This window comes from Hylobates moloch, unplaced genomic scaffold (genome assembly GCF_009828535.3).
Source record: "Hylobates moloch isolate HMO894 unplaced genomic scaffold, HMol_V3 SCAFFOLD_8, whole genome shotgun sequence".
In the NCBI taxonomy this organism is placed as follows: domain Eukaryota; kingdom Metazoa; phylum Chordata; class Mammalia; order Primates; family Hylobatidae; genus Hylobates; species Hylobates moloch.
The window spans coordinates 47,448,510-47,463,034 of record NW_026652283.1 but is presented as its reverse complement, the minus strand read 5'-3'; the positions used below and the strand labels follow the sequence as shown (position 1 = coordinate 47,463,034).

The window sequence follows — 14,525 nt, the reverse complement described above, 5'->3', positions numbered from 1 at the left end:
AGCAGCCCCTTGGTGAGATTATGACACCTCTCGCCTCCCCGCTGTGTAACCAGGGAAGCTAAGCATGTTTCTTTCACTTCACCCATCTTCCTACATTTTTTCCTTCCTAGTTTCAGAAACAACTCTCCAGGTTCCGTTTCCAAGGAAAGTCTTAACCATTTGTCCCTTCTGGCGTACCCTCTTTCATTGAAATCCATGCAGAATATACCAGGTACTCTGTCTTTGTGTGTGTGTGAAGCCATAAAATCAGATATTACATGTGTGGCGGTGCTCTGAGGTATGCTTCTCGCACAAGAGGCTCCCTCAGCCCTGCTGTGGTAAAGACCAAGTATAAATTGTCGCTAACAGGGTTTTCTCGTTAGAGTCGTGTGCCTGAGTGTCCCCTGTGAATTATAATGCCTCCAGCCCTCTTGCTGCTCCTCTGCTCTGCCTGCCTTTTGGCTGTTTTGCTTGTCCTGGGGCCCTCCATCAGAGTGTGGACAGGGGAAGGAGAAAGCTGAAACCCAAATCTGTTTCCTCTGCACTGGGCCTGCCGTGCTGATGAGAAAATAGAGGCGGACACGGGTTGCCACTGGACTGCACTCTAGGTCAGCACAAGAGAGAGAGACAATGGTTCCTCCTTCTCAGCCTGCTGCCCCGATGGCCAGCACCCCCTCCCTGAGCTCCTGAAGATGAGTGACCCTGTGTTTTATTTCTGCTGAATTTCTCACCATGTTATACATTTGGGCAGCTTTTTTCCTTTTAATTTACCTTGGTGAGGGTGGGTGTTGAGGTGCTGATTTTTTTTTTTTTTTTTTGAGACGGAATCTTGCTCTGTCACCGAGGCTGGAGTGCAATGGCGTGATCTTGGCTCACTGCAACCTCCGCCTCCCAGGTTCAAGCGATTCTCCTGCCTCAGCCTCCCAAGTAGCTGGCACTACAGGCACCCGCCACCACACCCAGCTAATTTTTGTATTTTTAGTAGAGACGGGTTTCACGATGTTGGCCACGATGGTCTTGAACTTCTGACCTTAAGTGATCTGCCTACCTCGGCATCCCAAAGTGTTGGGATTACAGGCGTGAGCCACAGTGCCCAGCCAGATGTTTAATTCTTTCAATTCATAGGGCGTTGCAGTCCCCAGATATATCTTGTGTTTGAAGGTCTTGGCTAGAGTTATATTTTGAGATGCTCTGTGGATTTCTTTTATCCATGTGTTTATCTGTTCCCCATTCTAAACTATAATTAAAAATGTGCTGTCATCAGATCCCCAAAATGGATGGAAGAATGCGCCTAAATTGAGCTGTCAGACACTTGGCTGCGTAACCATGCTTTCTGGATTGTGGTGTTGAAAGTGCCATCCTGTGTGCTCTCTCCAGATGGCTGTCATGTACTAGCATCTGAGAACAGTGTATGGACCTGCATGGGCACTAATCAGTCTTCCTAGCAGACTTGCTCTTTCTCTGGTCGTATGCCGCCAGATCCTCTGAGAAGAGAGTGGGCCTTTCCCCTCAATGGGCAAAGAACCAGCTTCCATTTTAAAATCTCTCAGAAAAAAAAGAAAGAAAGAAAAAAAAAAACACCAACAACCAAGAGCCTGTGTTTATTGAAGGTTGGTCTAAAAGTCTCTCACATTGTATGCCCCATCAGCACTCGAGTGCCTCTATTTTAGAAGGATGTAAAGGTTTAATCACCCTGGTGGGGATTTAGACCCAGAGACTTCAGAGAAATCTTATTATTTCTAACTGCAGGCAAAGAGTATTAAGGCTCCACTCTGTATCAGGGGCATGACATGTTCTATAAGTAATTTATCTTTAACAGGGAAAGGCCCATGCTAGAGTGTCTTAGAAACAGGACTGTGATTGGGCACTGGTTCACTGTTCCTCCTTTTCTCTTTCCCATCTCAGTGTCCTGCTTATTCTTTCCATCCAGCCTTTTTCTGCCCAATCTGTGCAGTGTCTGAATGCCTGCCTCATAAATCCTCCTTTTAAGATGGGGAGCCAGGTGCTTGCCAATGAAAGATAATAAGGTTTTTTGCAATAAGTGACCTCATCCAGCAGCCTGGCACAGACCTGTCAACTGCCGACTTCTGAATGGGCACTACCTGCAGCCCTTCCGACGGAGGAGCTGTGGGAGGAAAGGATGCCGTAGGCTCCATAGGCACTCAAGTCTGTGCTCTTGGACATGAAGTAATTTGGGGCCATTTTGAACCCCAGCCCTATTGCTACCTTCACAGAGGCTGTCTCCACTCCAGGCCATCTGTGCCCTGTGTGCATCCATAGCGATGTTGCTGAGCCTATGACTCATCTGCATGGTCTCCCACTCCCAACCCCCTTCTTGCCTAGCTCCCTCAGTTTTGCCTTTCTGATGCTGAGGCTGGAGGAGGTCACGGGTGGGGTTCTGCCTATGGAGTCATTGTTCTGTTTGGGGAATATGGTTTGACCAGTGGCAGATCTAAATCCATGCGCTAATGAGCTTGGTTAAAGCAGGCTTCCGCTGGCCTCTTTTAATCTAGCCTGCCTGTCTGAGCTCCTTTCCACAGTTAATGATCTCTCATAATGGCTTTGCCTTTAGTTTTTCCTCCTAGGTCAAAACAAATCAATAGTCTTCACAGATATTTAAAAACCATCAGTGTAAACCTCCTGGGTCCTCCCCCAATACCTTTTTTTTTTTCCTTCTGGGTAAATTTACAGCTTGATCAGTACAGTGATGTTTCCCTTACATCTCGTCTTATCTCCTAGAGATGGGCAGTAGCGAACCCCTTCCCATCGCAGATGGTGACAGAAGGAGGAAGAAGAAGCGGAGGGCCCGGGCCACTGACTCCTTGCCAGGAAAGTTTGAAGGTTGGTCACACAACTTCCCTATATCTGGGCCTGCAGCTTCCCAAGCATGGGAGGAGCCTCCCGGGAGCCACAGGTCCAGATCACAGAATGCGTCAAGTTAGAGCCAGATGGTGGTTATCTGTGTGGTAGGGAGATAAGATGGGGATGAGGGAGTTTACACAGGGCATTACAGAAAGAGATCGGGGATGGAAAAAGCTCTCAGATGATGCACTGGCCTCTTGTAAATGGCTCAGGTACTGCTTCCTTTTCAGGGAGCAGGAAGACCCGTCTATCAGTGGCATTGCCTGGGGTCTTCCTCCCTTTTTTCAGGTATGATTCTTCCCTCAGCTATTCCTGGAGGGGCTGCTGAGAGATAGAACTATATAAGAGGAAGAGAGAAACACCAAAGGCTGTGGCTGCAAATGAAACTTCAGTCTCCTATAAGCAGAGAATTTGTCTCTCAGATTGTAGCTACTTATGCTGTATGTGTTTGACTACATTTTAAAGAGTACATGTTGTGTTCAGTAGAAACGATGTTAGGTCACAGACATTTTTTGACACTCTCTGTGTGCGAGGCACTAGGCTCAGTGTGGGTCCTGTTATCACTGGGCATGTGATGGGGTGATTGGACACTTGTGCAAAGCACCAAGAGGATCAGTAGCTATTCTTAGGAGTAACATGCCCCAATTCATCTGTTTTCTTTCATTGTGAGGTCTGAAGTAGCTTCGCCTCTTGGTCCCTCCTTCCAGCCTTCCAGACACACTAGTGAATTGGCTGTTGTGTAGAGTGGTTCCAATAACAAGCACTTTATGGGTTGGGAATATGGGACCTCCAGCCACCCACCTATCCTGATATGTGTAAAGGGTTAATGCCAACGTGTCCATTGTGAGAAGCATGTCATTTAAAACACTTATGAATAACAGTGTGCCATCTGCTCTTATAAACAACTGAAAGACCAAACCATGATGGAACCAAGAAGGTACTTTCAGCAGGGTTTTTTTGTTTGCCTTTAACTCAAACAGGAGGGGTGTGTGTGTGTGTGTGTCTGTGTGTGTGTGTGTCAGGGTGTGGGGATGGGGGAGAGACAAAGATCCCAAGGTTTTCAAATAGTTTCCTAATCAACAGCTCTTTTGCTCTTTCAGTTAACACAAGAGCGTACTTCCTGTTTTTAAGGACAGCTTGTGCAATGACAGGACTTCTCCTGACTGAGAGTGATAAAATCGAATTCATGGTTGAAATGTCTTCTGCTCAGCCTGTGGGTTTCAGTGCTAGGTGCCTCAAGAGGAAAAGGCTGAAGAATGGAGGCCGAGTGGGGACGAGGTCAGGCAGCTAGTGCTGTGATGGAGATGTGGCGTCCTTCGCAAGGGGCTCAAAGAGCTGTGCTATTTGTGAGCTTGGGCAGGTCATTTAGATGTTCCTTTAACCCAGGTCTATTACTCTGTTAGAACAACTATGACTCAGTACCGTAAAAACCTCAAGGCATCCTTTGCATCCTACTTCTGTTTCCTGTGGCTGACTTCTGGAGACTTCTCAGAAGCCTCCAATGACTTCCATGTATGGGGTATAAAATAGAACAGTATTTTATTCTCCTTTGTATAGCCAGTGCTTACACAGAGCTTGGCACATAATAGGTGCTCGGTAAATGAGTAAATGAATATTCATTCAAATCATACCGCTTCTCCTCTGAGGATCCTCCAGATTCTCTGAACAATTTTTTTTTTTTTTTTTTTTTTGAGACGAGGTCTCACTCTGTCACCAGGCTGGAGTGCAGTGGCACGATCTTGGCTCACTACAACCTCCACCTCTTGGGTTCAAGCGATTCTCCTGCCTCAGCCCCCCAAATAGCTGGGACTTTAGGCGCGTGCCACCACACCCAGCTAATTTTTGTATTTTTAGTAGAGACAGAGTTTCCCACATTGGCCAGGATGGTCTTGATTTCTTCACCTCTTGATCCGCCCACCTCGGCCTCCCAAAGTGCTGGGATTACAGGTGTGAGCCACCATGCCCAGCCTCTCTGAACAGATTTAACCCTTTCCTCCCCCAACTTTTTTTTTTTTAACCGTACCTTGTCCCTCTGTGATAGTATTTACCAATGCTTGGTTTATTCTGGGGTCACCTGTGTACATGTCTGTCTTCCCCACTGGACTGCGACCCTTACAGGAGAGGGATTATATATACATTTTAAAGATGGGGTCTTGCTATGTTGGCCAGATTGGTTCTGAACTCCTGGCCTCAAGCAATCCTCCTGGCTTGGCCTCCCGAAGTGCCAGGATTATAGGTGTGAGCCCCTGCACCTGGCCTTTGTTTTATTCCTTACTCTATTATGCTGTCCGGCACATAGTAGATGTTCAGGAAGTATGTGCCGAATTGAGACCCTTTTGCTAACCTCATCTCTAAAATGAGGAACAGGATGCCTTGTATGTGGTCTTGTTGTTGAGAAACTGGGTCCTGAGGTGGCTGGGAAAGCTACTTGTCTTCCTTGTCACTGAGTGCTAGAGTCATCGGGTGCCTGTGTCGTCTGATCAGGGAAGCTGAGCCACAGAAGTTCTTCCCATCTGAGCTTGCAGTAGGGTGACTCATCTTGTGATTCCTCTCATCCATTTCACCTCTAGATATGTACAAGCTGACCTCTGAATTGCTTGGAGAGGGAGCCTATGCCAAAGTTCAAGGTGCGGTGAGCCTGCAGAATGGCAAAGAGTATGCCGTCAAAGTGAGTGTCTCAGCTGAATGCCAGGCTTTACTTTGCAAATAGTCATTCCTAGCTCATCCTGAACCAAATAAATGTTATATTCCATAAGAATGGGGGCTCTGAAGCTGTATTCACTAGATTCAAATCTTGGTTTCTCTACTTAGTGTGTTACCTTGGGCAAGTTACTTAACCTCTCTGTCCTTCAGTTTTCTCATCTGTAAAATGGGTATGATACTAGAACCTATGTAAAGTTGTTGTTAATATAGGTAAAATGCTTAGCACAATGCCTGGCTCATAGTAAGTTTCTCATTATTCTGACAAATGAAGTCAGCTTCAGGGAGTGAACAACCAGATTTGGAATTAGAAGGCCTACCTGAATTTCTATTTTGACAAACTAGAACTGTTTGACTTTGGGCAAGTCATCAAATGTCTGTAAGCCTCAGTTCCTACATCTCTAAATGGTATCTGTCCTTCGGTCTCCTGAGGCAGTTATGAAGATGAAAATTAAAATATCCTGGGAGAGGTGGAAACACTTTACACGTCACAAAATGCTATCCAAGTGTTAGATGTTAGCATGATAGTGAGGATTAAAAACTAAGGTGACTGATTTGGTAACATCTGAATGATGTCTCAGAAAAAAAATTTAAAAAGCAAAACTAAAGTGACTGAGCACTCAGTTTTGGGGTAGGAGAAGTGGCTTCTGGCCTCATTGCTGCCTTTAATTAGCTGCAAGGCCTTGGAGTGGCTCATGTCACCCCTCTGTGCCTCCACTTGCCCTCTCCACATGGAAGAAGAGCTGGATCTTGAGCAGTGGTTCTCAAAATGTGTGCCCTGGACCAGCCTCAGCATCGCTTGGGAACTTGTTAGAAATAGAAGCTACCTGGCCCTACCTGAGAAGTACCAACTCAGAAACAGGGGTGGGCCCAGCAATACAAATGTTAACAAACTCTCCTGGTGACTCTGACACTCACCAATCCTTGAGGACTACTGATGTAGGAAGGGCAGTTGTGAATGCTACTGTGTATTAGAAGCCCTTAGAGCTCTAACAAAGCACACACAGATCCAGGTTTCCAGATGTAGGATAGGGTCTGGATCTCTGTGGCTTGCCCAGTTCCCCACATGAGTCTCATAGCCACCACAGTTTGAGGACTACTGACCTAGAGAAAGAGTCTTTTTAAATCCAAGCTGATTTCAAATCACCCACCTGAGCCACCAGGTCAAATGCTGCCTCACACTGGCAATCCCAGCCCAATGGGCTCCTGAAGGAAATGTTTTCTCTTCTTTGAACCAACTTTCCACGGTCCCAGCTGCGGGTTAGAAGGTTGAGCAAGTCTGCTAAGCCACGTTCCTTTCAGCTGGAGTATTGCTTCACATGGTAACAAGAGCGCTATCTCAATTTCTTTTGGGAAACAGATCAGTATAAATTACAAGTGATTTTTAAAACATACGCCTAAGTGTAAATAGAAAAATTAGGCCAGGCGTGGTGGCTCACACCTGTAATCCCAGCACTTTGGGAGGCTGAGGTGGGCTGATCACCTGAGGTCAGGAATTCAAGACCAGCCTGGCCAACATGGTGAAACCCATCTCTACTAAAAATACAAAAAAATTAGCCGGGCCTGGTGGTGCATTCTTGTAATCCCAGCTACCTGGGAGGCTGAGGCAGGAGAATCCCATGAACCCGGGAGGTAGAGGTTGCACAGTGAGCCGAGATCACACCACTGCACTCCAGCCTGGGCGACAGAGCAAGACTCCGTCACAAAAAGAAAAAAAAAAAAATGTTAGCCTGGCGTGGTGGCATGTGCTTCTAATTCCAGCTACCTGGGAGGCTGAAGTGGGATAATCACTTGAGCCCAGGAGGCAAAGGTTGCAGTGAGCCAGGATCGTGCCACTGCACTCCACCCTGGACGACAGAGGGAGACTCTGTCTCAAAAAAAAAAAAAAAAATCGATATGTCTGCCTAAATGTGGTAAAAACCACAAATATAAACTGATTTTCAAAGGTTTAAATACATTTATGGATGAGAGGTATATTTCTTCAAGGTTGGATAATGGGAGGAAAACATGGCCCTTCCTCCACATCCCCCCTGGCATCTTTGAGGCAAACACTGGACTCTGGCTTGGCAATTCCTTGGTTTCAGCAGTTCTGCCCATGTTTCTTCTCTCCCCTACTCTTTCAGAGCTCCCTAGAGATGGGCTACTTCTCCCAACATGACCCCACAATACTTAGCTTATTACAGCTTTTCCTATAGGCACCCAACTGATCCTAGACTCTCAAGGTTGGGATGGAATTTCAAGATAACCCTGAATTTCCTCTATGACTCCCCAGATAGTTGTCCATGTTCCGCTCCCCCATCTCTAGTAGCAGGAGCCCATTACTTCCTCAGAGAAGACTGTGCTGTGGAAAGCTTGCCTGCTAGAAAGTTCTTCATGACTTTGATCTGAAATGCTTGGGGAATGAAGTTGAATCACCTGTTCCCCAGCACTACACCTCTCTACTCAGATAATGGGCCCATCATGGTTTACAAACAGACATAGACTTATTTAGAAAATCAGAGTTGGTCACGGATGTCTGTGCCACATCATATCGAAGAAGTTTGAAGTCTCAAGGAAGAGGATGTCATTGTGTTGCCCACTGTGCACGTTGGAGCTGTAAGGCAGAGCTAGGCTCTGCAGATTTGCTCACAGGCTCGGTTTGCAGTGGTTTGAGGCTCCAGATGGGTCCAGAGAGCTTTGCAGAGGCAGCCAGTCCCTTTGGAAACCACCCTCCCATCTGTTGGCTTATCTGTTCCTTCAGTCAGCATTTGACAAGCATCTCAGGTAAAAGTGTGGAGGGGGAGCAGCCCACTGTATCACAGGAGAGACAAAGCCTCCAGGTCCTCGAAGAAGTTAGAGCGTCTAAGCAGGTGTGGGATAGCAAGGGCTTAGGAGTCAGCTGTGGACTGCAGGCAAATGTTTCATACCTCCCTATCTTTCAATGTTGTCATAAAGGTCAACTGAGATTCTGTAAATAAATTATTATTTTTTAATTAATTAATTTATTTATTTTTTGAGATGGAGTCTCTCTCTGTTACTTAGGCTGGAGTGCAATGGCACAATCTCAGCTCACTGCAACCTCCGCCTCCCCAGTTCGAGTGATTCTCCTGCCTCAGCCTCCTGAGTAGCTGGGATTACAAGCGCCCACCACCACACCTGGCTAATTTTTTTTGTATTTTTAGTAGAGACAGGGTTTCGCCGTGCTGGCCAGGCTGGTCTAGAACTCCTGACCTCAGGTGATCCACCCACCTCAGCCTCCCAAAGTGCTAGGATTACAGGTGTGAGCCACCACACCCGGCTGTAAATAAATCATTTAACACAGTGTCTGCCAGAGAGTAAGTTCTCAGAAGAGGAAGAGCCTACTTCTGCCAGGGGGATCGTGGAGGCAGCCTCTGAGCCGGGTGTCAAAGCTTTAGCTCCTCCCACGGTGTCCTCCATCAGCCTCTCCCTCCAGCATGAGAAGATCCTTCAGTAGACGAAGTAAATGCTTACCCTTAAGGCAGAAAGAGATGCCCATGGGAGGAGGAGCTGAGTAAGGTAGCTCTTTGTCTTGCCGGCTGCCTCAGTCTCCCCTGGGCAGCTGGGGGCAGCAGCCTCATTCACTTCCTTGGTATTGTGCTTGGCCAGAGTGGAATGGGCTCAGCTGGGCTGGAAAGCCCTGAGGCCAGTCTGCTGCTTTGCCAACAGAGCCACAGTGCCGGTGTCACCAAGGCCTAGGCCAGACTTCTGCTCGACACTGGATTTGGACTGAGTGTGGCCTTGCATTCTCCCAGAGGGCTCCTGCCAAGGGGCTGCTTTGAAGTCAGGTGGGTGTACATGACAGATTTTATTCTTCCCACAGATCATCGAAAAACAAGCAGGACACAGTCGGAGTAGGGTGTTTCGAGAGGTGGAGACGCTGTATCAGTGTCAGGGAAACAAGTGAGTATCATGTGATTCTTGCTGCTTCTCTGGGGGGACGCTTGGCCACAGAAGAGGAGGCTGTTTCTTATCATCTCCTGACTCCAGCATTTAGCTCTCGCTCCTGCCCCCACAAGGCAGGTACCTCCTTCCACCTTTCAGTGTTAGGGAGAGAAAGGAAAAGCAGCAGTAACAGCAAAGGAGCTATTATCTCTTCTGAAATACTGTAAATATCATCAATTCAGGCAAGTTAGAAGAATGAACGATCTGAATCAGTGGTTGTTGGGGGGAAATGGGGTTTTCTTTCTTTCGGTACCTGTGGAAACTAGGTTGACTGAGTGTTGCCTGGTAGAAATCTTTAAGGACTTGCCTTAATACCAAGATGAGGAGAATGTTTGCTGCTGTTTCTGCTCCTAGGATATTTACATATGTGCAGATACCACTAAGATCCTGGAACCTTGTCTAGCACTCCTTCTAGATAGCTGGGTCTGGGTCATCTCTAGCCCCAGTTCATTTTGCCCACCACCAGCTCCAAATGAGCCGCTCTCCCACTGTGGCTTTAAATCAGGGTCACCTCTAAGACTCCACTTCCCCCTCTCGCCCTCCATGGCAGGGTCAGTGGGAAGCCAGTGGCCTGGTATTGATGGCTTTGTCATTAAGCTTGGAGGACAGGGGCTGCTGTTGATTTAACTCCAGGCACTGCCTCTACAGTCTTCTTTTAAATTAGGCCATTTTGCCCATCTTATTTGGATGCCTTCACACTAGTAAAAGCCTGGTATCTCCCAAAGTAGTCAGCATTTTTTTTATGAGGGACAGATTTTTATTTTCAGCCCTGCAGCTTCTTAGTTCAGCATTAGAGACTCTACTTGGTTTATTTTATTCTTTAAAAGAAAAAAAGCCCACAACACCTCCAATATCCAGGCTGGTGGCTTCCCTACTGAGTTACAAGACGACCTTGTTGGCGGAGCACTGAAATACTCGGGCAAACAGAGAGTGCTCACCGGGGAAGGCCACAAGTGCTACAGTGGCCAGGAACACGGCCGTTTCATTAAGCAGCGCTTAGCAGTTAGGGTCTAGCGGTGCCCACGTTAGGCCCCAAGTCTATTTGACAGATGTTTCCATTTTCTCCAGGCAATGTAAATACTGCCCCGTGATTTATGGGCAAGAGGGAGGGCAAGTAATTATTTGCTGCTTGCCTCCAGGACACACACCTACTATTCAGTGTTATTAGCCGCAATTGCTTCCAGTCGGCTGCAGATTTTATTCAGTTTAATGTGACCGGGACTTTTTTATAACTCTACCTAGTGGGTTTTAGGGCTGGGGTTTGACAGCACAGACTTGGTGAAAACACCAGAGACTAAACATTATGGAAAGATAAGGTGACCTGAATCTTGCTAACACCATTGGCTGCTTCCACACACGGGTCTTTAATAAGCATTCTGATTTCAAGTTGATTTCTGCCCCACTACCAGGTGTTGTATATTTTTTTCATTGTATATTTGTAAGTAGACTTTAATATATAATACGATTTCCCCCCTTTTCCCTCTCCTCCTATTTTCCCTATTTAAGGAACATTTTGGAGCTGATTGAGTTCTTTGAAGATGACACAAGGTTTTACTTGGTCTTTGAGAAATTGCAAGGAGGTACTTACCGTTGAGTATGTGTGTGGACTTCTGATTAAGACCCAGGGTGGTGATCATCCATCATGAATCCCAGAGACTTCCAAAACGAGTCAAGCTAATAAAAAGGATGAAGGACTTAAAAACTGCCCTTGATTTGGGAGAAGGGAGGCCGGAGGGAAGGATGATAATTAGCATTTTGCAGAGCTTAGAATGTCACCTGTGTGGGTATTTTATAAATGCCTTTTCATTATAATAGGAGTCATATATAGATACATTTAGTCATCAATTTATCAATCCCGTTTTGACATGTCACTGTTTAACTACATTAATTATGGGATGGAAGCTCTCAAATACATTGCAAAGTCTAGAAAGGCCAAAACAGAGGAGAGGAGGGTCCTATTGTTTGGGACACAGACCCAGAATAGAGGGGAAGCCTGAGAATGTGCCATCCTTCAGATGGAAAGATGCCATCACCCACACACATAATCACTGGGGTGTATACTTAAGTTGCTTTTCTGACATAATGAGGTGGGGTAGAGAAACCCTTTCCCTTCCCATCACTCCCCCAGTCTTAGGACACACTTGCAAGGCTGTCTGGAGCTGCATGGAGGGGCTTGGTGGTTGAGGGAGTGTGCTTTAGAAACCAGCACAGCGAAAGCTTATGTCCAGCTCCATCACTTACTAGCCATGTGATCTTGGGCAAGTCACTTAACCTTTTCTAAACAATATTCCCTTCTATAAAATAGAGATATTGACAGCACGTACCACACTGGGTTGCTATGAAGATTAAATGAGATAATTCATGTGAAATGCTTAGGACAGTGTCTGGTAGGCACTAAGGGCCCAATAAATGTTGGCTGCTAATATTATTAAAACAATTTGGTATGCTGGGGGATGTCTTAGAAGTATGTAGAGTAGACCAGGTACAGTGGCTCACGCCTATAATCCCAGCACTTTGGGATGCCAACGTGGGCAGATCACTTGAGGTCAGGAGTTCAAGACCAGCCTGGCTAACATGGTGAAACCCGGCTCTACTAAAAATACAAAAATTAGCTGGGCATGCTGGCGCACGCCTGTAATCCCAGCTACTCAGGAGGCTGAGGCAGGAGAATCTCTTGAACCTGGGAGGCGGAGGTTGCAGTGAGCCGAGATCACGCCACTGCACTCCAGCCTGGGCAACAGAGCGAGACTCTGTCTCAAAAAAAAAAAAAAAAAAAAGTATGTAGAGCATTATTCTCTGCTTTTCCTTTTAACAGATTTGGAAACGAGGCTCACTACAGCAGAGTAAGCTAGGACCTAGTCATGAGCCGGTTTTCTGGGAATGTTCCCTAGCACTTTGGGATCTGTTGTTTAAGCTGGCTAGCGAACAATCTTTGGCAGTTCTTCCCCTTCTCTCATGCCCTCCCCATCCCCCCCAAAAAACAGTAGACATGTGCCATTTTTAGGACACAGAGATAATACCTTCAGCCCAGAAATACTGGCTTCTAGTAGTAAACGTAGACCACATGAAGCCAAGCCGCATGTTCCTGCCTGTGTCTGCCCCTGCACCACCCAATAACACATGACTGACTTAATTACATGTTTGAAATGCTACGTGCAGAAGGGATCCTCTGTCGCCATATCAGTAAACTTAATGTAGCTTACTGAGGCCAGACCCAGTGTGGTTGGCTCAAGAGAGTCCATCTCTGCAGCAGTCAGACCACAAGTCCTGCTGGGGGATTTCTGCACAGACTCGGAGGCCTAACTGCCCTGGGCCTAAGTCCTGGCCTCTCCCCTTACTGGTGCGTAATCTTGGGCAAGCTTTGCTCAACCATTTTTCTTTTTGGCTTCAGGATCTCCCTCTGTAAAACGAGGATAAGTATACTACCCATTGTGTCCAATTGTGTTGAGAATAAGACAGTTTATTTCCAGAGTATTCCATAGCACATGGCACTAGTAACTACTCAGTAAATGTTAGCCATTGCCAACAAAACAATAATGAATGGGAAAGCTCAGGAGGAAAACCCATTTTTCCCCCCTTTTCCCAGGCCTTTACATGTCTGGCAGGGGTGTGGCATTTCCATTTGAAAGTTTGTGCTCTTGTTTGGATCAGAGATCAGATGCAGGGGAGAAAATGTTGCTACAGAAAGGCCCCCTCAGCTCCAAGTGCCTTCAGTTTTATTCCTTTTGATTGCAGAAGCCAAATCAGCCTCAGCATCGTTAGTATTTTTTGGCCCTATTTATAGTTGTTCTCTCTCGCTTCTGAGCTCCTCATAGACAGGTACAGAAGAGAGCAGTCCAGTTTTGTTTAACAGACATACAAGCTGGTACTTCCTCCATGCCAGGCCCCACACTTGGAGCTGGACAAGTAGTGATGAGTAAGTGATGAATCCTTATGTCCCCACCCCAAGTTTTCCAAACTTGGGAAAACTTGGCCTCTAAGAAGTTATACTGCCAGGCGCAGTGGCTCACGCCTGTAATCCCAACAGTTTGGGAGGCCAAGGCAGGCGGGTCACTTGGTCAGGAGTTCGAGACTAGCCTGACCAACATGGTGAAACCCCCATCTCTTTTCTGTGTCCCTTTGTCCCCAGTTCCATTTAGCCCACATCCAAAGCAAAAGATTAATGAAGGACGCCAGCCGTGGTGGGGATCCTGCATACCAAAGGTGAACCCAGCCTTTGCCTTGGTGGGTGGGTTGGGCTGGCCAGCCTCTGGGTACCAAGGGAGGTGGTAGGCCAGGCAGAGGGCTGGTGCAGGAGATGGTGTGGCTGGCAGGCAGCTTAAGGTTTGAACATGCTCACCCATTGGCAGAGGGCTGGTGTAGGAGATGATGTGGCTGGAAGGCAGCTTGAGGTTTGAACATGCTCACCCATGGGAGTTGGGGGAGAAACCGTCCAGGATGGCTCCTAGGCTTATGCTGCGGATGGTGGGTGGGTGGTGGAGCTGTTGAGCAGCACAGGGATCCAGGAGAAAGAGCAGGGAGGAGAAAGAAGAAATTTCACATTGAACAGGGTATGTGTGACTGTGTGTGGATGGTGTTTCTTTTCTTAGATTCTTATTGTGTGAGGAATAGAAAGCTCATACACAATACAACCTTCTTAGTGTGAATATCTTGATGTTATTCCTTCTAGTCTTAAAATACACCACCTCTGTCTCTTTTCAAAATTGGCGTGATAGGATATATGTAGTTTAATATATCTTGTTCACAGTAAATGAAAAATATATTTTTTTTCCTTTTTAGACAAAGTCTCTCTCTGTCACCTAGGCTGGAGTGCTGTGGCGCCATCAGGGCTCACTGCAGCCCCAACCTCCCTGGGCTCCAGTGATCCTCCCACCTCAGCCTCCCAAGTAGCTGGGACTACAGGTGTGTGCCACCACCTGGAAATTTTTGTAATTTTTTGTAGAGATGGGGGGTCTCCCTGTGTTGCCCAGGCTGGTCTCAAACTCGTGGGCTCAAGCGATCCTCCTGCCTCAACCTCCCAAAGTGCTGGGATTACAGGTGTG

At 46.9% G+C, this 14,525-nt stretch overlaps 1 protein-coding gene across 1 annotated transcript in view; it reads left to right on the top strand.

Annotated features, from left to right (window-relative positions):
* Window positions 1–136: 136 nt before the first annotated feature.
* MKNK1 (MAPK interacting serine/threonine kinase 1) overlaps window positions 137–14,525 on the top strand; it is a 28,219-nt gene continuing 13,830 nt past the window's right edge. Inside the window, exons 1-6 of the mRNA XM_058442798.1 lie at window positions 137–211; window positions 2,719–2,820; window positions 5,412–5,509; window positions 9,362–9,441; window positions 10,990–11,074; window positions 14,256–14,385. Coding sequence (XP_058298781.1) covers window positions 196–211; window positions 2,719–2,820; window positions 5,412–5,509; window positions 9,362–9,441; window positions 10,990–11,074; window positions 14,256–14,385 — 511 coding nt within the window. The 5' untranslated portion in view covers window positions 137–195. The remainder of the gene's footprint in view (window positions 212–2,718; window positions 2,821–5,411; window positions 5,510–9,361; window positions 9,442–10,989; window positions 11,075–14,255; window positions 14,386–14,525) is intronic.